Source organism: Gymnoscopelus braueri (assembly GCF_963280865.1).
Source record: "Gymnoscopelus braueri genome assembly, chromosome: 2".
Lineage (NCBI taxonomy): Eukaryota > Metazoa > Chordata > Actinopteri > Myctophiformes > Myctophidae > Gymnoscopelus > Gymnoscopelus braueri.
Genome location: NC_137604.1, coordinates 5,022,047 through 5,045,912, shown reverse-complemented (window position 1 = coordinate 5,045,912; position 23,866 = coordinate 5,022,047). Strand labels below are relative to the sequence as shown.

General features: G+C 41.4%; 2 protein-coding genes across 5 annotated transcripts in view; one reads left to right on the top strand and one right to left on the bottom strand.

Annotated features, from left to right (window-relative positions):
- Nucleotides 1-377: 377 nt before the first annotated feature.
- On the top strand, nt 378-19,158 carry dok1a (docking protein 1a). The gene is made up of 8 exons (XM_080416026.1): nt 378-476; nt 5,479-5,563; nt 6,736-6,857; nt 9,103-9,213; nt 11,576-11,633; nt 14,460-14,632; nt 17,053-17,310; nt 17,824-19,158. Exons 1-8 carry the CDS (start codon nt 420-422, stop codon nt 18,652-18,654), a joined length of 1,695 nt encoding a protein of 564 aa, XP_080272152.1. The 5' UTR covers nt 378-419; the 3' UTR covers nt 18,655-19,158.
- Nucleotides 5,917-23,866, bottom strand: part of cep44 (centrosomal protein 44) — a 41,939-nt gene continuing 23,989 nt past the window's right edge. For 3 of the 4 annotated variants that reach the window (XM_080416086.1, XM_080416084.1, XM_080416087.1), the window contains exon 11: nt 19,277-22,956. In XM_080416086.1, coding sequence (XP_080272212.1) covers nt 22,908-22,956 — 49 coding nt within the window. In that variant the 3' untranslated portion in view covers nt 19,277-22,907. Of the gene's footprint in view, nt 6,011-19,276; nt 22,957-23,866 lie in introns of those variants that run through there. The other variant, XM_080416085.1, reaches the window with a different exon arrangement.

Sequence of the window (23,866 nt, the reverse complement as noted above, 5' to 3'; positions counted from 1 at the left end):
AGTGTCCCCCTAACCCCAACCTGACAATGTTTTGTGTCAGGGAGACAAGATTTGTGTTGTTTAATAGAATGTTTTGTTTTGTTTTATTTTATTTTATATATATATATATAGTAGATCTGAAAGCTCACAAAAAGCTTTTATAGATCTGCTATTTTCAAATAGCTGATGAATATCGCTTCTTTCGGTCTTGTTTTAGACCTGGTTGCTTATTTCTCTCACACAATCTGGCAACACTGACTACAGCAGCCGTGTGACAGAACACAAACACACACACGCACACGCGCACACACACACACACACACACACACACACACACACACACACACACACACACACACACACACACACACACACACACACACACACACGCACACACGCACACACACACACACACACACACACACACACACCCAGACAGAATGGACGCTCACATCAAAGCTGGAGAGGTTTACCTGCAACCACGTAAAGCTGGCAAAGTGAGTCAACTATTTATCTACATTATTATAATTCATTTTAAGATGTTATAGACAGTCCTACTGTCAACACCTAATGGTCATTTTAAGAACACTTGTTTTTCAATTCAATCTTCAGCACCTTTTATTTCAGCTATATTTCCTTGTTGAGTGCACACAGTGAGTTGTTCTGTATTTGCACAAGAGATAAGAAAGGTATCTTTCGCAACAGTGCAGCCATAAAAATATAATAACAGCAGATTATTGCACTTGCAGGTAACCTAACAAAGCTGTCATAACCCATGTTTTGCCTACAGTTACTCTTATTACTGTCAACTGCTGGTTTAGCCTCCTGTTTCAGAGTTAAATTAACACTAAAGGATTTGACAGTGTAGATTAAGGGGTCCCAGAAGTAACACAAATATCATATCAAATTGGGGATCTGTTCTCATGCAGATCAAACTCAGTGTCCTTGACATTAAAAAAGGTTGACTGGTCTATGGTGTGATCGTACACATTCAAAATGTTACTTGAGTAAAAGTACAAAAGTATTTCCATCAACATATACTTAAAGTACCAAAAGCAAAAGTACTCAAATGTTTGAAAATAGCAGATCTACAAGCACACAACGCGTCGCGATGCTACGCGTAGTGAGCTTGTATATCTGCTATTTTCAAGTAGCCCATGTATAAAATAGGGCTGAAGTGGTTAATGCATGTTTTATAATGTAATAATTTATATCTGCAAAGTAACTAGTAACTAAAGTTTTCAAATAACTGTTGTGGAGAAAAAGTAAAATATTTGCCTCTGAGATGTAGTGGAGTAGAAGTAAGTACTGAAAGTAATGAAAATTTGAAATACTCCAGTGAAGTAAAAAATACCACAAAATTGTACTTAAGTACATTACTTGAGTAAATGTACTTAGTTACTTTCCACCACTGTAACTGACTGATCATTTGACAACACAGGGAAGTTCCATGTCACACGTGTTTCTATCTACAACACGGCAGTTATATGATGTGTGATGTGGTCATGTATGTAAACATGTCCTAAACATGTCCCTGTATTTAACAGAGTGTTCATGTGTTAGAAACATGAAACACACACACTCATGCTGCCGTGTTCTGTGACTGAATACTACACACAACACAAGCCCCAGCACACATGTTCAGACACAGCAGCATTACCACAGCACATTCCTGCACCGTGTGTGTGTGCGTGCGTGTGTGTGCGTGCGTGTGTGTGTGTGTGTGTGTGTGTGTGTGTGTGTGTGTGTGTGTGTGTGTGTGTGTGTGTGTGTGTGTGTGTGTGTGTGTGTGTGTGTGTGTGTGTGTGTGTGTGTGTGTGTGTGTGTGTGTGTGTGTGCAGCCCTGGGGGCACATTTTGCATACACACTGTGGTGTGTACACTTTCTGTGGCTGTATTGTGCACAATTCCACCCCAAAAATCAAGTGTTTCATAAAAATAAAAATAAAATAAAATAATAATAATAATAATAATAATAATAATAATAATAATAATAATAATAATAATTTCCATGAAAAAATAAATCTTCAAGAAGAACCCAAAATAGTGAAAACAAGCTCCCAACGCGGTGCGAAGCGAAGAGTTGGGAGCTTGTAGATCTGCTATTTTTGAAAAATCTTGAAAATGTGTGCAAATCTTTGAATATATTTTTGAAGCGAACATTTGTAACTCAGGTTATTTTTTTATTTTTTTAAAAACGTATGTATTTTTTTAGGTGGTTCTCAAACTTTTTCATGTCAAGGACCCCCACAATGATATGTATTTGGCTGTGGACCCCCATCTCAAAATATGACCCCCACAGAAGCAAAGATTTGAGTTACAAATAGGTTAAAAAAATATATATTAAAAGATTTGCACAAATTTTCTGGGTTTTTCAAAAAAAAAGGAGATATACAATAGCAGATATGTATATCTTGGGGGGGGGGGGTAGGTCCGAGATATAGGCTGGGGGGGGGGGGGGGGTAGGTCCGAGATATAGGCTGGGGCAAGACCTAGCCTGGCCTTACATGTAATATGAGTCACATTTTGAAAGTGATAGATTGAGTTGAGGCTTAGTGTTTCATGCTCAATCTACATTCCTTATCTAGCTGTGATTCCCCTGCCGACATAGCAGGGACATGTTGGTGCCCGGGGCTACACGTTCAGGTTCGATTCCCGGGGCGAGGATCAGGTTTTGGTTTAACCCATCAATACGGGGAAAGCATCTGTCATTTTAGATTTTAACCACTTTAACCATTATTTTGTGCTTTGGCTATTCAAAAATAGCAGATATACAAGCTCATAGCGCGGCACCAAGTGCAGCGCTATGGGCTTGTAGATCTGCATTTTTTTTTAATCATGGACATTTTAATATGTATTGAGAATTTTTAAGCAAACATTTTTTAACTCAAATACATATCATTTTGTGGGTCCTTGACATGAAAAGTTAGAGAACCACTGATATTATAGCAACATGAAGTGTTTCAGAAAACTGTTAGGATTTAGAAATATATATATTCAAAGATTTGCACAAATGTTCAATATTTAAAAAGAAATCAGATCTACAAACTCATAGCGTGGCACAGAGTGCCGCGCTATGAGCTTGTAGATCTGCTATTTTTTTTAATGGCCAAATAAATAAAAATGACACAGATGCGTTCCTGGATGTATAATGGGTTAAATAAATAGTTCACCAAAACAAATCTGAGGACGATTGTGTCATCATCTCTCATGTGGTTGAAACACTGATTGGTCCACACAACACAACTCACTGATTGGTCCACACAACACATCTCACAGGAGTTTGCTAATCTTATAGCAACTTTCAAAACAACTTAAAGGACCAATCCACCCATTTTCAACCTCATCTTCATATAATTGGTCCTCACTAATGCTCACTATAAGATGCCACCATTTATGTCTGCTCACTCTGTGTGTCAGAGGTGGGCTCTTTTATGTATTCATTACTTTTTTTTTCATTAATTGTCTCCGCCAGGCCGAAAGGCGTGGCCAAGACTGCCTCTTGAAAATGTTCAAATCAGCCTGATGGCGGCGCTATATCAGGCCGATTCGTGTTTTTACCTAGAACTGCACCGATCTGTGTAAAACCTTGCATTTTTCACATCTGCTTTTTATAGCGCCACCAGCGCGGCACAAAGTGTCTCATGGTTAAGTGATTAGGAGCATTGTGCTTAGCTTGGTTATTATCAGTACAACCTACCACAGCAACGGTTCAGCAGTCTTACACACCTGGCTAATGCAGTGACCGCTCATAGTAACGTTATGTTCATCAGTGCTCCATTCTTGCACTGGCTCTGTTGCATTGTTCACTTCCTGTCCATTACATAAGTTTGATCTCTTGAGCTTTTATTTTTTGACGTATCACTTAATTTATCTACTACTACTTTGACTCATTATGTTTTACTTTGGGTTGTTGAGGAGAGTTCAAAGTCCAAGCGTTTCTTTGCCAGCCATGAGTTTGCAAGAGCCATACAGTAACAGGCCCTTCAAGATGACAACCTTTGAAAATAGATCATTCTAAGGTCTTGGGTTAAAGGAGCTACACCATGAATTAAAAAAATATATATATATTTAATATCATATTGTTTATGTCCATCAAACGTTTTTCAAAAGGTTTGAGCCTAAATCAAGCCTCAGATATACTCATTACAACTAACTTCTCTCTGGCTTATAAAGCACTTTCACCTGCAATACCACATTGTAAGTTGGAACTGAAAAACGGGAGAGATTAGTGACGTCACTTTCAGGGCCAAATCAGTTTGGCCTGTTTTGAGACCAATTTACATAAAACCCCTGATATGCTGTGAAAGCCTGAGTGCTCAAACTGGGGTATTTTTTGGGATACAAGAGAGGTGGGGGAGACCAAAAACACACAAAAAGGAAAAGTTTAAATTCATGGTGTAGTCCATTTAATATACTTTGTGTTATGTGTAGCACAACAACATGTGGCTGCTTGTACCTGTATGTCAGTGACAATCTTGAATCTTAATGTTGTGGCCTCCATGGAGGGTTTAGGTCGTGTACAGCCATAACACTTAGTAGACTTACCAATTAAGCCAATTAGGCCAATTTTTTTGTTTAAATCCCAACAGTCAAGGACCCCCAAAATCACATGTATTTGACCCCGGACCCCCATCTCAAAATATTTTTTTTCCAGGGACCCCCCAGAAGCAGAGATTTGAGTAAAAAAGAATTCACACATTTTCACGTTTTCAAAAATAGCAGATATACAAGCTCGTAGCGCGGCACGAGCTTGTATATCTGCTATTTGTGAATTAGCCAAAGTGTAAAATAATGGTCGTCTCTATGCCTTCTCGGTTTGAATGGCCTAAGGAAGGCAGCTCATGTCAAGGTGAAGGTACACACTAGGTTCTTTACCATGGGGTTAAGGTTAGGCCATGTGACATATTTAAGAGTCATGGTCCTGCCTTATGTAAACAAGCCTTCATTGAGGAGGAATTTGCTGAGCAAACATCCAGAAACATGTGGTTGATACCGGTGGAGGTATTTTTACTCTTGGGATGACATGGATAGCAGCTGTTCTCCAGCGATACTGGAGTTTAATGCTGAAATTATGCTCTATCGTGCGATGGCCAGCAAATAGCCAATCTGCAAGCTCACGATGCAATAGCTTATAGATCGGCTATTTTCAAATGTATATAGGGCTTTTCAAATAAATGTTGTGGAGTAAAAGTACAATATTTGGATCCGAGATGTAGTGGAGTAGAAGCAAAAGTATTGGAAGTTGGAATTACTCAAGTAAAGTACAGATACCTCAACATTTTACTCAAGTACAGTACTTAAGTAAATGTACTTAGTAACTTTCCACCACTGGGTAAAGGTGTGCTATAGAAAACAGGGTAAAGGGGTACTGAAGCCAAACAAGTTTGACAACCACAGGTCTCAGGCTCAATGATATCAGAGCAGTGATACAACTAGATGACACATCAGGGCAGCATGCAGATGTGAACTAACGTTGTGTGTCTTGTGTCTCTTTCAGAAGTGGAAGCAGGTGTGGCTGGGTCTGTACCCCCCCAGCAGTAACGGAGTGGGACGCTTGGAGATCCAGAATGCAACCTGGGGAGGTAACTCACCCATTCAAAAAATATGTGTACATCTTTGAATATACATACATTTTTAACCCATTAAGACCTGGAACTGTGTCATTTTTTGATTTGAGCTAAAAAGTATTATTTTACACTTTGGGCAGATATACAAGCTCATAGCGCGGCACCGAGTGCCGCGCTACGAGCTTGTAGATCTGCTATTTTTGAAAAATCTGGAAAATGTGTGCAAATCTTTGAATATATATATTTTTAAAGCAAACATTTTTAACTCAAATCTTTGCTTCTGGGGGGGTCCCTGGAACAAAATATTTTGATGGGGGTCCGCGGCCAAAAACATAATTTTGGGGGTCCTTGACATGAAAAAGATTGAGCACCACTGATATAGAAACATACGTTTTTCAGAAAACTGTTGAGATTTAGGAGACATGTAGAATCGGCCTCAGGTCTCAATGGGTTAAATAAAATCTTTGCTTCTGGGGGGGGGGGGGGAATATTTTGAGATGGGGGGGGGGGGGGTCCGCAGACAAATACATATCATCCTTGACATAGGTCCTTGACATAAACAAGTTTGAGAACCACTATTATAGCAACATACGTTTTTTAAAACAAACAAAAAAGACATTTGTAGAATCCCCAGAGGCAAAGATATGAGTTAAAAAATGTTTGCTTTAAAAAATATATATATTCAAAGATTTGGACAACGATTAAAAAAAAGAGAATAGCAGATCTACAAGCTCGTAGCGCGGCACTCGGTGCCGCGCTACGAGCTTGTAGATCTGCTATCTTTTAATAGCCAAAGACTATACCCACAACATAATGGCACAATGTAATGCAGTAAGTGTTGCTTTATAGTAGTAAAGTAGTAGTACTTCTTCATCATCCCCTTGTCTTGTGGTTGTTTTGGTTAAAGCACTGACAGCACTATACAGTGGTTCTTAACCTGTGGGTCGGCACCCCCATTATGTGGGGACCCCCCTGGGTCTATAAGCTTTATGCCCTCATGTTTTAAATGTTTATTCAGTTTCTTAGATGTTTTTAGTGGTGTGATGATTATTTGTTATGCATTTGCTTATTGTAGCACTTCAAAGTGCTCCTCGGAGCACAGGTCTCCGCCAGGTCAGGTAGGTTATTGTGGCCTCCTGGTGGCGCTAATCTGTCTAATCTGATGTGATCTTGATCTGAATGTGCAGGTGCTGGAGGTGAGGTATGGAGGCACCAGCAGACCCACGGAGACAGGAAGATCAGGGTGGTCAGACTGTCGGACGTCCTCAGTGTCCGCAGACTGCCCCCACACGCTGAAGCCCTTCCCAAGGTACCGTACCGGGGGTTAGAGTTCTCAGTGTCCACAGACAAGTAACAAGTATGTTTATAATGCGTCATAGACATGGGATGCATAGCAAGCGTGTTGCCAAAGTATCAATACTGCAATGTAGAAAGTACAACATTTGAGTACTTTTTCCACCACTGCTGGTCGGCTCCCAGTAGTGTGCGTGTGCGTGTGCGTGTGCGTGTGCGTGTGCGTGTGCGCAGTGGTGTAAAGTAACTAAGTACATTTATTCAAGTACTGTACTTAAGTACGATTTTGAGGTAATTTTACTTTACTGGAGTATTTCCAATTGTCTATACTTTTACTTTTACGCCACTACATCTCAGAGGCAAATAACGTACTTTTACTCCACTACAATTATTTGAAAACTTTAGTTACTAGTTACTTTTCAGATATAAATTATGACATTATGAAACATATACATTAACCACTTTAGCCCTATTTTATACATAGGCTATTTGAAAATAGCCGATCTACAAGCTCACAACGCGTCGCATCGCGACGCGTTGTGAGCTTGTAGATCTGCTATTTTCAAACATTTTTGTACTTTTACTTTTGGTACTTTAAGTACATTTCGATACCAATACTTTTGTACTTTTACTCAAGTACATTTTTAACTCCGGACTTTTACTTGTAAGGGCGCGCTCCCACCAAGAGTTGGCTGGCCGCTGTTAAACGCAGGTTGTGCGCGGCCAGTTTTTTGCAGCCAGCGGATTCAAAAAAACGCCGTGACGCACCTGTCACTCACATTCAAGACCGTCCCCGTAGCCCGCACCGCCTGCTGCCTTGAGCACCATGGTGCTTCCTGAGTCTTGGGACGGTCCGCCTTCAACTCACCCGATTGGACAGAGGGAGAAAATCGGCTCCTGCCTCCAGCAGTTTTATGCTTAGTCGCGGAGAGCAGATAAACACAAGGTCTGCGCGACAAGCGGAAAAATCTGCTCTTGCGTGAATCCACGCATTTACATTGACAATGCATTGGCAGATTCTGCCCCAGAGGTAAAATAAAAGTGCGGTGGGAGCGCGCCCTAACAGAGTATTTATATATTGCAGTATTGATACTTTTACTTAAGTAAAATATCTGAGTACTTTTTCCACCACTGTGTGTGCGTGGGCGTGTGTGCGTGTGCGTGGGCGTGTGTGTGTGCGTGTGCGTGCGCGTGCCCTGTGCGTGTGCGGCTGTGCGCGTGTGTGATTGTGAAGTCGATGAAAAAGAGCATTCGTGCTCAACAAACCTCTGCTGTGTAAAGAAAAACAAAACTAAAAACAGGACACCGTACAAATAAATCACTATAGTTCTCAAAGTGCGGTCAGGGATCCCTGGCCCCATAGCACTAGCCTTGCCGATCATGCAGTCTTATGCAAAGGTTAAAATGTCATTTAGGTAGCATGTTACAGTATGTAGATGGATGCCATCTCATTTGCTGACCTGACATCCTAGTTTGTATAGTTTCAATGTACATATTATTTATTGATATTATAATGTTTAGACTGATGATGGGTTCTTGGTTTACCTGTGATCCTAGATCAGTGGTTCTCAAACTTTTTCATGTCAAGGACCCCCAAATTCACATTTATTAGCCCGCGGACCCCCATTTGAAAATATATGCCAGGGACCCCCATAAGAGAAGATTTTTAGCTCTAGCAGTGATTCTCAACCATTTTAATGTCAAGGACCCCCAGTTTGACATGCATTAGGCTACGGACCGTAATGCATGAAAGTTTGATGGGATGCATTTTTACACGTGAGTGCAGTGACTTTAACATTCCACCTTATGAGCGGTGGGGTTCATTTGGTGCCGGCCTGCGAGCGCATACTGGTTCAGTTGTGTAAAGTGACTAAGTACATTTACTCAAGTACTGTACTTAAGTAAAATTTTTAGGTACTTTTTACTATGTTATTTATTTCTAATTGACTATACTTTTACTTCTACTCCACTACATCTCAGAGGCAAATATTGTACTTTTACTCCACTACAATTATTTGAAAACTTTAGTTACTAGTTACTTTGCAGATATAAAGTATTACATTATAAAACATACATTAACCACTTTAGCCCTGTTTTATACATAGGCTATTTGAAAATAGCAGATCTACAAGCTCACAACGCGTGGGGGGGGCATGTGCTCACAACGCGGGGGCACATGCCCCCCCCCCCCCTCTAGATTCAATGGGCGTGACGTCACAGAACCGAGAGGCGTCGTCATCTTGTCTCTGTGTCGTTTCCAGGAGAACATGTGGGCGTTCTGCGTGGAGACGGAGGAGAGAACCATGGTGTTTGCTGCCCTGAGAGACGACAGCACCGACTGGGTGTCCAGACTGTGTGCCGTCGCCTTCCAGGTGAGAGGGACGCACATACACACACACACGCACGCACGCAATCTAGTTTTTATTTGTTGACAAAGTCGTCAGTATATATGTTACAGGGTGAATGGAGAACCAGGGTGATTGAAGAAGGCTCGCTCGTTTTTACCACCCACCCAGCAATTCTGTAGAAGCAACACTAGACACTAGAGGGAGCCACAAGCCAGGCTTGTGCACAAGCATATATGGCCGCTACCACACACACACACACACAGTCACACACACACACGCGCGTGCGCGCACGCACACGCGCACATGCTTTCAATGGACTGTTAAGATACTTTTATTGTGTTCTGCTGGCTTTTGTTTTAGTTTCTCCCTGACACACACACACACACACACACACACACACACACACACACACACACACACACACACACACACACACACACACACACACACACAGTGATCCATGAAAAGAACTATTCTGTCCCTATCGGTTTACAAATCAAACGGCGCTGAGTCGACTAGTGGAGCGTCGGCCGGTCAGTGCGGGCACTCGCGCCCGGAGGCGCGAGGGCGCACTTCCTCGGCCTCAAGCTCCACTAAGTCGGCGCGCCGTGCGTGTGAACGCGTGTTCAGCGTTCCCCTCATAGATATTATGGTTGCTATGTGGGGGGGAACAACAAAAGACAGGTCTCCACTCTCCGTCGGCGCATCAAAGCCCCGCCTCTCCGCGCTCTCCTTCTCCTCCTCCTCCTCGGAGGAGAAGGAGAGAAGGAGAGGACGGGACGGTTTAAAACACGAGGAGGAGGAGGAGGAGGAGGAGGCTCCTCTTCCTCGCGAGCCTCGCGTAATAACCCCCCGCATCGCAGCGCCGTCCTCCTCCTCCTCCTCACGAGCCTCGCTAATAAACCCTGTCTCGAAAAGCCCCGCATCGCCCCGAAGCCCCGTGCCTAAAAACAAGCGCTCTGTCTTCAATCACCCTGGCTCTCCAAACACCCTGTGACATATATAGTCATAGCTTTAGTCATCGTTGCTTAGTTTTTATTTAGTTGTCAGTAAAACAAGGTAGCGAGCAACGAGCGATCTGACGCCGATATCGCGTTATCACGGTACATCAGGACTGTCTCATAGAAACACGATTATTTAATGACTTTTCATCACTCGCTCGCAGTGTTCATCTCATAGACTGCCTTTTTTAACTGACGAAAACGAAGCCATGGTGACTAAAACTATGACTAAATTGACAATTTCAACAACAAATAAAAACTGGACTCAAATATTAGGGAGGGACTAGTGGTGAAGAGATCCAATAGAACTAAGATAAGTCATTTTCATGGGTGTCACTTCCAATAAAAAAAAATATATATATGCCTATGTCTAGACAATAATACATTATAACATAATAGTAGTATTATAATATATCAATATAATATAGGCTAGCCTACGGTATATATTACTATAATATACTGTATTAATACAACTATTATAATACAATATATAATATAATAATAATACTATAATACATGGATTAAAACAAAATAAAATCTCACGACTGAAAATGTTTGTAAACCCAAGAGTCCTAACATGTGATTTGTGAGACAGTATTAAAGGACCCCCCCCCCCCCTGCTGTTCTACATATTGCCAACCAGAAGAAGAAATCACAGACAGAGGCTTTAACCGTTGCTTTTATATGAAATACCCGAGACCGTTAGGGTTTTATGGAAGATGCTTCTGAACATATTGCTAGTTTGACCACTTTAAATGCTCTAATCTTAAAATAATAACCGAAAATAACTGATCTACGAGCTCTCTATGAGGGCTTGTAGATCGTCTCTTTTCGCTGCGCAACATGCTTCGATCTATAGAAGACATGCTGCCTTCAATGGAATCCAAATGACTGAAATCAGTCATGGCGACTGACAACTTTAATCCATGCTATAATATTATGATATATAACATAGATCACTCTAGATCTGCTATTTTCAATTGGCCGAAATGTATATATGGCTGAAGTGTTTAATGTATGTTTTGTAATAATAATCTAAATCTACAAAGAAACTAGTAACTAAAGTTTTCCAATAATTGTAGTGGAGTAAAAGTACAATATTTGTCTCTGAGGTGTAGTGGAGTAGAAGTAAAAGTACTGACAATTGGAAATACTCCAGTAAAGTAAAAGTACCTTAGTTACTTTACGCCACTGTGTGCAGTCATTAGTCACTTATTCGTTTGTTAGACCTCAAGCAACCAATGGTCACCCCTAGAATAGGGGCGCTAGGGTTCATGTAGTTAAACCTCTCTCTCTCTCTCTCCCTCTCCCTCTGTCTGTCTGTCTGTCTGTCTGTCTGTCTGTCTGTCTGTCTGTATACTTGTCCAATGGTGTTACTTCTTCAGAGAGGCAGCAGTCCACTCCATATGGAGAAGAACCAGATTTATGTTTCTACAGAGGAAGGTGAACAGCGCACACACACGCACGCACACACACACACACACACACACACACACACACACACACACACACACACACACACACACACACACACGCGCAGGCACACGCACGACTCGTCGCATCGCGTACGTTGTGAGCTTGTAGATCGGCTATTTTAGTACTTTTACTTTTGGTACTTTAAGTCCATTTTGATACCAATACTTTTGTACTTTTATTCAAGTACATTTTTTATTTCAGACTTTTACATTGCAGTATTGATAAAATAAAATAAACTATTTTCCACATTAAATAGCACTGCGTTCGGCCAGAAAAAGCACTCAGACCAGCATCTTCTAAAAGCGCCCGGTAGGCGATCACATTTTGATCATTTCTCGCGTCTGTCTCACGGAAGGACACATGGACACACACACGGCCGGCCAGACGGACGGACAGGGTGCTAAACATAGTCTCGGCCATGCCTTTCGGCCTGGCGGAGACAATAATTGAGAAAAGATCATTTACGTGGGATATATTGTTTCTGATATATCAACGAATTCACACAAAAACATTCAATATCGATTATAGTCTTGATTAACCGCTTAACCTTGTATCCTATTTATTCATATTAGTCCATGAGCCAGAGCCCCAAAATTGAGCAATTATCATCGAAAGAGTGGGCAAAACCAAACCTATATTAAATTGTTCATAGGGTCAATACGAGTAAATAAATGTATGATAACCTCACCACAGGAGCAGCTTTTTCATGGTTATCACACATTTTGTAATTTTCCCCATACGTACATGACAGGTCAAAAAATGACAAAATTTTAAAAAGAGTTATCATAATGAAACTTCCTGAGTTGATTACTTACATGAAGACAATGATTTATCGTATTACAAGTTTTCTGAAATTGTATATTTAAATATGCAAATTAGGCATTTAGTCCATGAGCCAGAGCCCCAAAATTGAGCAGATATTGAATATTCCCTCGTTAAAAACCTTTGAATCCAACATCTTAACAAAATGAAATAAGTATGTTGACTCTGGCTTCGTCCAATGTTGATTCTGGAAAGTTATGCAAATTTGGGCATATTTTCCTATGCCTAATTTGCATATTTAAATATACAATTTCAGAAAACTTGTAATACGATAAATCATCGTCTTCATGTAAGTAATCAACTCAGGCAGTTTCATTATGATAACTCTTTTTAAAATGTTGTCATTTTTTGACCTGTCATGTACGTATGGGGAAAATTACAAAATGTGTGATAACCATGAAAAAGCTGCTCCTGTGGTGAGGTTATCATACATTTATTTACTCGTATTGACCCTCTGAACAATTTAATATAGGTTTGGTTTTGCCCACTCTTTCGATAATAATTGCTCAATGTTGGGGCTCTGGCTCATGGACTATATAGGTCTATTTTCACTACATATATATTTGTTTCAATTAATTGCTCGTTAATCATAACTGGGAATGAAAAAATGTGATTTGAAGTCTTTAATTGGTGTTATTCATGTTATGTTACAATGTAATGACACAATAGAGCATTGGTTCTCAAAGTGGGGTCCGGGGACCCCCAGGGGTCCTTGAGGGAGTTCCAGGGGGTCCCCAGCTAAACGATGGATAGTTAGGAACCAAATGGACCCTTATGGGTCTGTAACTCTGAGAGTGTACAAATGGAACCAAATGGAGGTTAAGTTAACATTGTTTTACAATATAAATTGGGGTCCCAGAGATAGAAATGTCATTAAATGGGGGTCCGTAGCCTAATACATGTCAAACTGGGGGTCCTTGACATTAAAATGGTTGAGAATCACTGCTAGAGCTAAAAATCTTCTCTTATGGGGGTCCCTTTTGGGGGCCATCTTTTCAAATGGGGGTCCGCGGGCTAATAAGTGTCAATTTGGGGGTCCTTGACATGAAAAAGTTTGAGAACCACTGCAATAGAGCACCGAAGTCTGACATGCACTGCCACTAGAGGGCGTAATTGTTTTACTCTGGAAATCCCCATAGAGAAATGTCAGATCACGTCATATGAGAACTGTGTTACAATAATGAACAAATCAGCCCCGCGATTTGACTCATAATGGACATGAAGCATCAGCTGACGGTGAGATTGAGAAAGAACGAATTTATCCAAAGATACATTTCTTCGAACACAGATGTTATCAAATGTAGCTCAATATCATAAACGACAGAGAGTTTTTTTACTTAAGTAAAAGTATCAATACTGCAATGTAGAAATACTCTGTTTCAAGTAAAAGTCTGGAATAAAACATTTACTTAAAAAAAGTAAAGTATTGGTATAAAAATGTACTTAAAGTACCACAAGTAAATGTACTCATTATGCAGAAAGTCCCATTTCACAAGTTTCCAAAATAGCAGATCTACAAGCTCACAATGCGTTGCGACGCGACACATTGAGAGCTTGCAGATCGTCTGTTTTCAAATGGCCGAAATTATAGGGCTGAAGTGGTTAGTGTATGTTTTGTAATAATAATCAAAATCTACAAAGTAACTAAAGTTTTCAAATAATTGTACTGGAGTAAAAGTACAATATTTGCCTCTGAGATGTATTGGAGTAGAAGTAAAAGTACTGAAAATTGGATATACTCCAGTAAAGTAAAAATACCTCAAAATTGTACTTAAGTACAGTACTTGAGTAAATGTACTTAGTTACTTTACACCACTGACCTGATCCAAGATGACCCTAGGGTATTTTTCAATAGAAAAAAAAATACTTCTGTGTGTGAGTGACGTCAAGAGTTTGGTTTCTGTGGACTTCACAATAAAAGTTTGTGTGAACTTCACAATAAAAGCCTGCCGTTGAACCCGTCCATTGCAGTGTGCCAGTTCTCCGTGGCGGTGCAGCAGACGGAGGCGGCGACACGCTGCGGCCTCCAGGGGGCGTACTGGCTGCAGGTGGGGGAGGAGGGGCTGACGCTGAGAGAAGCGGAGAAGAAGAGCAGCGTGTTGACGTGGCCCTACGCTCTGCTGAGACGATACGGAAAAGACAAGGTGATGAAAACTCTCATTTATCTATCTAGTCATTTGACCGCGTCCATTAAAGGAGAATTTTGGACTAAGGTTTTCTTGCCTTTTCTATGACGTTATGATATCTTAGGATGAATGGTACAGTAGAAACATTTCATAACTCCATCCTGAGTCTGTCACAGCTTAAAAGGTGCGCCAATAGGCCTTGCGCTAGATCGCGTATTTGAATAGCTTTTTTGTTTTGTTTTGTTTTTGTGAGATCTGACGTTCATAGTGACAGAACACATGCAAAAACAAGTTTCGCTAGACAAGATTGAAATCTCGATTTTGCTGGGGACACCCTGGAACCCTTTTAAGGACCCCTGGGGGTCCCCGGACCCCTGGTGTAGGCTAGAGGTTCCCAACCTATTTTCACTATTTATTTATTTATATATTTTTTTATACTAAATTTTTATCCCACGATTTTGTAACCCCTATTTTTTCACCCTAGTGCCAATGCCTAAGCGTGTAATCCTGGGCACTACCTTCCCTCTGCCAACCTAGGGAGGCCAGGGCCGAGCTCATGCCTCCTTCAATGCATGAGAGCCGTCTGACCTTCTTGTCACCTGACAGGGGAGAGTTTCCCTGGTTGGACGTAGCGCGTGGAAGGAACACGTTATTCCAACCAGTTCCTTTCCCCTCCATCAGGCGCCCCGGCTGACCAGGCGGAGGCAGTATAGTGACCAGGATTACTGCATGTTTTTTTGTGAGGGTACCTACCCTAGGAGACACGGGGAGAACATGCAAACTCCACACAGAAAGGCCCTTTCGCCAACCCCACCTAGGGTATGGGCACTGATGACGCGGAGGAGAGAACACGCCCCCAGCGCCCACAGCGTCCCCTGCGGGAATCGAACCCAGGACCTTCTAGCTGTGAGGCGACAGCGCTACCGACTGCGCCACCGTGCCCCCTATTTTCACTATTGATGGTAACTTAGAGAACCACTGGTCCAAAGCAGTGTTTCCCAAACAGTGGGTCAGGAGTTTGGACACATTTTTCTTTTTTGTTTCCTACTGTACATGTTGTTGTTTTTAATTATTATTATTTCAAAATATTTAAAAACGTCCCCCCTAAAACTAGTATTATTCATAAAATTAAAAAACAAATCAATGTTTTAATTAAAGAAATCCCATTAGGAAAAAAAAACTCGATCAGCTATTTTTAAGTCTGGGTTCGGGGAGACATCAAATGAAAAATGTTTCACGGTCTCACGCTAACATGTTTGGGAACGAGTTGGTCTAAAAGCATGGGTTTTCAACTGGTGGTCCGTGGACCACTGGTGGTCCGTGAAGGTATTGCATGTGGTCTCTGACCATGCATTTAGTAATAGAAAGTGAAGATTTGTATTATATTTTATTTCATCGACCACTAGTTGAGAAACCGTAAGATGTGCAGCATGATGACACATCAATGTTGTCAGTTACTTGGAAGTCGGATGTCAAGAACTTCCACAGAAATGGGAGTTAGAATTTCAAGGGAAACTGTACCGGATTACCTGGTTGAGTCATCATTAGTAGGATATGTGCCCATATCAACCACATGTGCTTGCTCATACATATGTTGCAATGAATCAGTTAACATGAGTTTAATATGGAAGCTAAGAGAACAGAATAGGGGCAACCGTGGGAAATGAATGGATCAGTGGTTCTCAATCTTTTCAGAGCTCTGGACCACTAGCATATCTCAGTTAAATAATGACTGTAAAGGGCTTGATTTAATTCACCTCGAATTTAAAAATTAAATTAAGGCCTTAAAGGAGAATACCGGACAAATTAAGTGTTGCCTTTGATGTCTCGTTACTTACCGACCGACGTGAAAAGTGGCGTTCTTTTTTTCCATAGATTCCCGTGTCGTCATTTTTTAAACCCCCTCCGTTGTCAGAATGGGAGCGCGTGGGTCAGGGAGATTCGTCTATTGTAACCGAGGCAAAGTTGTTTTTCTCTCTACTGCTAGTCATTGTGGCAATCTGGCAACACGAGTTGCCAGGTTCTGGAAAGAAACAAGCATCCAGTGTTAAATCGTTCGCCATTAACGGTGGCCTCGCAGGACATTTCAACGCACGTTTGACTATCATGAGACTCCACAATGACTAGCAGAAGACAGAAAAACAACTTTGCCTCGGTTACAATAGACGAATCTCCCTGACCCACGCGCTCCCATTCTGACAACGGAGGGGGTTTAAAAAATGACGACACGGGAATCTATGGAAAAAACGCCACTTTTCATGTCGGTCGGTAAGTAACGAGACATCAAAGGCAACACTTAATTTGTCCGGTATTCTCCTTTAACAGTCATTATTTAATTTCAAGCTTTTCCCCCCACACCACGCCCATATCGCCCCTCCCAGCATTTAAGTCCTTATTTTGTCTAATTTACATCGTTGGTCGTCTGTCCTGTTCTCCAGGTGTCCTTATCCATCGAGGCGGGCAGACGCTGCGACTCGGGCCCCGGCACCTTCTCCTTTAAGACGGGACAAAACGACCACGTCTTCTCTCTCATGGAGATAGCCATCAAGCGCCAGAGGGTTCCCGCCGCCGCCACTACGCTCAGCGCGAGCCAAGAGGCCGAGAAGGCCATGACGACCAATCGCTGCCCTCGCTCGCCTCTGCCTAAGATCCCCGACGCGGCCAACATGGCCGCCATCCTGGACCACAAGCTCAAGGTCAGTGGTGGAAAGTAACTAAGTACATTTACTTAAGTACTGTACTTAAGTAGAATTTTGAGGTATTTTTACTTTACTTGAGTATGTCCAATTTCCAATACTTTTACTTCTACTCCACTACATCTCAGAGGCAAATATTGTACTTTTACTCCACTACAATTATTTGAAAACTTTAGTTACTAGTTACTTTTCAGATAAAACTATTATATAATGAAACATACATTAACCACTTTAGCCCTATTTTATACATAGGCTATTTGAAAATAGCAGATCTACAAGCTCACAACGCGTCGCATCGCGACGCGTTGAGAGCTTGTAGATCGGCTATTTTCAAATATTTAGTACTTTTACTTTTGGTACTTTAAGTACATTTTGATGCCAATACTTTTGTACTTTTACTCAAGTAAATTTTAAATTTTTGGATTTTTACTTGTAACAGAGTATTTTTATATTGCAGTATTGGTACTTTTACTTAAGTACAGAATTTGAGTACTTTTTCCACCACTGCTCAAGGTGGATGTCGGACGACCCGCGGATTCGACCTCGGAGGCCTTGGAGAGCCCTTACTCCACGCCGGCCGATTCCATCGTTTGCGGTGGGCCGAACTCCGAAGCTTCGGGCAGGAATCCCGGCGGCAAGGCCATCATCATCGCCATCCAGGCCCCTCCTCCGCCCATCTCCACGCGTCACGCCGGTCGTCGTCGCGCCGACCAATCGGAGCCCTTGTACGCCGACCCGGTCGATTGCCTCTACCTGGCGGCGAAAGCGACGGATGCGGCCGCGGCGACGACGGCCGTGTACGTGGATCCCGCCACCGTTCTGCCGCTCAAACCCCCCGCTTCGCCGGTTGTGGTCCCCCAAATCGTCAACTACGCGTCGGCCCCCGCGTCGGTGGCGCCCACGACCACAGCCCCCCGTCATCGGGGGGCTGTGGTCGCGGGCACCAAAGTGGGGGCCGGCTCTGATCTCTCTCCTCCGCCGGACCCCGTCTACTCCGAGGTTTACGACAAAGTCGGACGGGTCGCCGAGAGGCTCGACGGCCCGACGGCGGAGCCTGTTTACACGGAGCCGGCGCCGCCGCGCCGCGAGGCGGAAACGAAGACCCAGAAGCCGGACCCCTTCGCCCACCTGTACGCACAGGTGTGCAAACCCAAACCCAGCTCTTCCTCTTCAGCGGCCACCTCCTCCTCCTCCTCCTCTTCTTCTTCTTCGACGCCTTCCAACGCCGTGGCTCCTCCCCCTCTCTCCTCCTGCACCTCCTCTTCCTCGGGGGCGGCGGTCAGGTCCGCAGGAGATCGCTCCGCCCTCTCTGATGTCATCTATGAGAACATGGGGTTTATTTAGGGTCGGTGTCGCTCAGCCTGGGGGTCCCTGGGACCCCCCTTGGAGCGGTGCCAAAGATCACAGGGCGGTCTGTTTGGAGGTAGTCCAACATTTTAAAATCATAGCTAACTAACACATTGTGACATCATTGTGAAGCGCATTAATAAAAAAGTTTCCAAAATGGCTCTATACTCTGCTGAGATGATACGGAAAATAGCCAATCTACAAGCTCACAACAGGTCTCATGACACAGTGTGAGCTTGTAGATCGGCTATTTTCGCTATACATGGTATTGATTGATTGATTGATTGATGTACTTTATTTAGTAAGACATGAGAACAACAGTACATGGAAGTACAAATTCACAATACAAGGTCTACTAAACTGGGAGACTCATTAAGCACTGAGCTTGTTTAAGATGAGAACCCCATGCACACAAATCATGATGACATATAAGAGACAGACAGATATACACACTACTATACAGATCGTCATACAATCAGCTTACAGGTTACTGGTATGAAGAGTGAAAAATATGTACAAGAGAAGAAAAAAAACGGGGGGGGGGGGGGGTTGGGGTAGGTTAAGACTTAGACAGGGGCCATTTTCGAATTGCGGCCTCCTGAAGGTGTATCTTTAGGGTTTTACACTCCTTTACTCCTTTTGGTAGGGCATTCCACATTTTTGTTGCACAGCATGAGAACGAGTTCATTCCCTTTGTTGAGCCAAATCTGGGCTGAACATGATTCGTGGAGCTGGTATACATGTCTGAAAAACACAGTGTGTGCGTGCACATGCATGTGTGTGGGGGGGGGTCTTAGTTTTGTCAGATGCAAGATAAGAGTCTTAAAGTTAAAAAAAAGAGTTGGGAATCTGATCTGATTTCTTTGGCCTATCCACATTGGAATCAGGTTGGGTTTTATCACGTCCAAACAGCATCAAAACACAACTGATTTCTATGAATCAGATTTGAATCACATTCCTATATGGTTTGAAACGTGATTCTAAATACGTGTCTCAGTCAGTCGGTGGTTAAAGTACTCAAATGTTTGTCGAATGTAAAAGTATCAATACTGCAATATAAAAGTACTCTGTTACAAGTATAAGTCCGGAATTCAAAATTTACTTGAGTAAAAGTACAAAAGTACTAAAATGTTTGAAAATAGCAGATCTACAAGCTCACAACGTGTCGCGATGCGACGAGTTGTGAGCTTGTAGATCGGCTATTTTCAAATAGCCTAGGTATGAAATAGGGCTAAAGTGGTTAATGTATGTTTTAGAATGTAATAATTTATATCTACAAAGTAACTAGTAACTAAAGTTTTCAAATAATTGTAGTGGGGTACAATACTTGCCTCAGAGATGTAGTGGAGTAGAAGTAAAAGTATAGGAACATTGGAAATACTCCAGTAAAGTAAAAATACCTAAAAGTTGCACTTAAGTACAGTACTTGAGTAAATGTACTTAGTTACTTTACACCACTGGTCTCAGTCTGGACACTTGGACACTGAAGCCTGCTTTGTATTTTGTCGTAAAACTGTGTCCCTTAGCGGAGATTGAGACAGCCGACATACAAGCTCACGATGCTGCACATTTTAGGCATGAGTCCTGTAGATCAGATTTAATAACAGTGTGGACACTGGACAGTCGGTCCTAACGATCAGATTTGAGAAACACATTTTCAGATCTGCCTGCGGTCTGAACAAAGTCTTCGAAAATGCACTTTTGGAGACAAAACAATTATTCCTGCGATTGAAATCTATTATCGCCAGAGAATAATGTACCGAAATGTTCTTTATTTTATTTCTGTGTAACTGTAGGCAATTATAAGCATTTTCAGAGCATACCGTATTTGTATCATTAACTCTGAATTATGTTGTTATCTCTACCTTATTATCCACTCTTTTGTTACTGCAATAAGGACCCAGTGTTGTATTATGTTGGTCAAAGTAATATATTACAAAATATTATTTTCATTTGTACATCCCATTTCAGTGATGTTTTAGCTTACTTTCAAAGTTAAATATGTTTTGAATGTTTTCTATATGGCAAAAATGTGTTTATTATGATGACATCTTTCTGACGTACAGCATGAGGGCTCTACTTATGATTTTCTAGGATTTTATATTGTTGCTGTCGTTTGGAAACTTTTATGTGCAAAACTGTTACTTATCAGGAAATGGAAAAATAGCCTTATTTATTTCAAACTCAATTTTAACCATGTTAGGTGACTGATACTGTCCTTCTAATGAATGTCACACTCATTGAAAACACACATCTCTGCTTCTGGTGACTGATATTGTCCTTTTAATGAATGTTAGAATGAATGAATGACATGTTTTTTTTTTCTTTTCGTGTCATGCCACCATTTTGGCCCATCCCGTATGGGATTATATGACACATTACACAGAAAGAAAACAAGGTCCATTAACAGTCCTTCCTGTTCATATTACGTCCTTCCTTATAACATACCACATCAAATAAAACATGTGTACAGTACTTATACGAACAAAATAAGAACACAGAAGACAATGCCATTTTACATGTAAATGGCCCTCCTCCTCATTGACCAGGCCTTGTCAAGAAATGAAGCAAATGAAAAGATGTCATGTTGAAAGAGACGTTTCGGTTTCTCTGAATCATCCAACCACACAAATGCATACGTAGGATCTACCTTATTAAAAAGTCTAGAGTTGTAGAGTGGACAATACAAAACAAAATGCATTTCATTTTCAATGTCATTAAGATCACACAAACCACATAATCTATCCTCCTCAACCATGCCTACATATCTACCCGTCTCAATATGAAGACAAAGTATGCCAGCCCTGATTAGAGCACAATGTCATACATGTCCCCGTAGCCCATGCGCCCTTGATCAAAATGTCCCACTCGAAGACCTTTCTTACAATTCTAGACTCATTGAAAATACACGTCTCTGCTTCTAGTGACTGATGGTGTCCTTCTAAAGAATGTTAGACTCATTGAAAACATACGTCCCTGCTTCTAGTGACTGATATTGTCCTTCTAATGAATGTTACTCATTGAAAATACACGTCTCTGCTTCTAGTGACTGATAGAGTCCTTCTAATGAATGTTAGACTCATTGAAAACATACATCTCTGCTTCTGGTGACTGATATTGTCCTTCTAATGAATGTTAGACTCATGGAAAACATACATCTCTGCTTCTGGTGACTGATTCTGTCCTGATGAATGGGGAGACCTTCAATTTTCAATTAGTTATTTCGTGCATGGACTTACGGGACTGTTTGATGCAATCATGCAACATTGCCTTACAGAAAATAGTAACATAACGAAAAACGCATTATAGGGACTATATCAGTCACCAGAAGCAGGCACGTGTGTTTTCAATGAGTCTAACATGGAGTTTGAAGTAGAACGGGCTTGTATAGGAGGGGGCATATCTTGGGTGCAAGTAGACATGGAAATGACCCAGAGATGTTTTAAAGAACTTAGTGTGAGGTGGTACAACGGTCTCCTAAGTTTTACTGTGTATGAGGGTATGACAGATCATTGACCGTGTTACCTTTCAGATATTTTTTTTTCAAGAATTGTCAAGTTTTTGTCACTTTATTATATAATCATACATTTCATCCTAAATGTTTTGAACATGCTTTAGAAAACTCAACAATAATTAAGCCCACAAAAAGCAGTGGAGTTGCAGTTTTAATATCTTTATTCAATGTTAAAACAATACAATGTTTTTTTTGTATAAAAAAAAAAGGAAAAGAGCATGTTTTTTATCTAAGCCTCACTGTGTGTTTATTATATATTTTGATAATTCAACTCAATTTATGAAGACTGAACTGTCCCCAAATGTCACAAGTATTCATAACAAGAGGGACGACATGCGGATAAAAGCCTCATGTGCACTAGGGCTGGTAACTTTCCTCAGAAATGATATTTGAATATTGGTCTTAAAAATTGGCAGATATTCCAATATATTCGATTACTATTATTATTATTTAAAAGAATATAAAAAAATAAAACATAAAAAATATATGTTAATATTTGACAGGGACAATACAAAAATACAATGTATCAAGTGCTCGGATCCAAAAATACATTGTTTTTTGTATTGTTCCTGTCAAATAAACATGAACAATTTACCAGACATGCACATCATTTGCTAAACAATGATATTTGAACTACAGTTTGATCAGTTTTTTCTGACACTGACAACAATGGGTTATTAATTATCATGTGTCTCTTAATATTGACAAAGACCCTAACAATGCGTTAATATGTTAATCATATAACAGGTTCAGCGCTCATCAAAAGATTGGACGTGTCCTTCAGCCTGTAACAGAGAGAGAGAGAGAGAGAGAGAGAGAGAGAGAGAGAGAGAGAGAGAGAGAGAGAGAGAGAGAGAGAGAGAGAGAGAGAGAGAATGACGTTATCTTCCATACAGACAGCTGTGAGCTTGAACTGTATAGAAAAGCTATATTAACCCACGCATCTGTGTAACCACTTTATCCATACGTTATACTTCTTCGATCTACAAGCTCATAGTGTGGCACCGAGTGCAACATTTGTAACTCAAATCTTTGCTTCTGGGTCAAGGACAATGTGTTTTTCAGAAACGGACAGATCCGTGTTGATCACATGACTATAGAGATACTGTGTACCGATTTGCGTGATGTTTGGATATAGTATAGTGTCAAAAAATGGGTTTTTCAGAAATCGGCCTGCTGGTGGCGCTATAACAGGTGACACATGTGAAAGATTTGGGGCAGAAGTTCACATTGGCCTGTTATAGCGCCACCAGCAGGTCTAATTTAGCAAAACACATTTTTGGAACAAAATGCCTCACATCATGAATGCAGTGTCCGATCGCCGTGAAAGGCCTAAGAATAAATGGCGCCCCTTTTCACATTGGCCTATTATAGCGCCACCAGGAGGCCACAATAACGTACCTGCACCTGGCGGAGACCTGTGCTCCGAGGAGCACTTTTTCTAGTTTTCTATCGATTAGTCACCCCTTGGAGACTTGAATTCATGGATATCTTTTAGTTTTTGTCACATTCCTAGGCCAATATATATATATTTTTTTGTTTTAATTTAATTTTTTGTAACCCTATTTTTTACACCAAGTGCCAATTGTCTATGTAATCCTGGGCACTACCTTCCCTCTGCCAACCTAGGGAGGCCAGGGCCGAGCTCATGCCTCCTTCAATGCATGAGAGCCAACTGACCTTCTTGTCACCTGA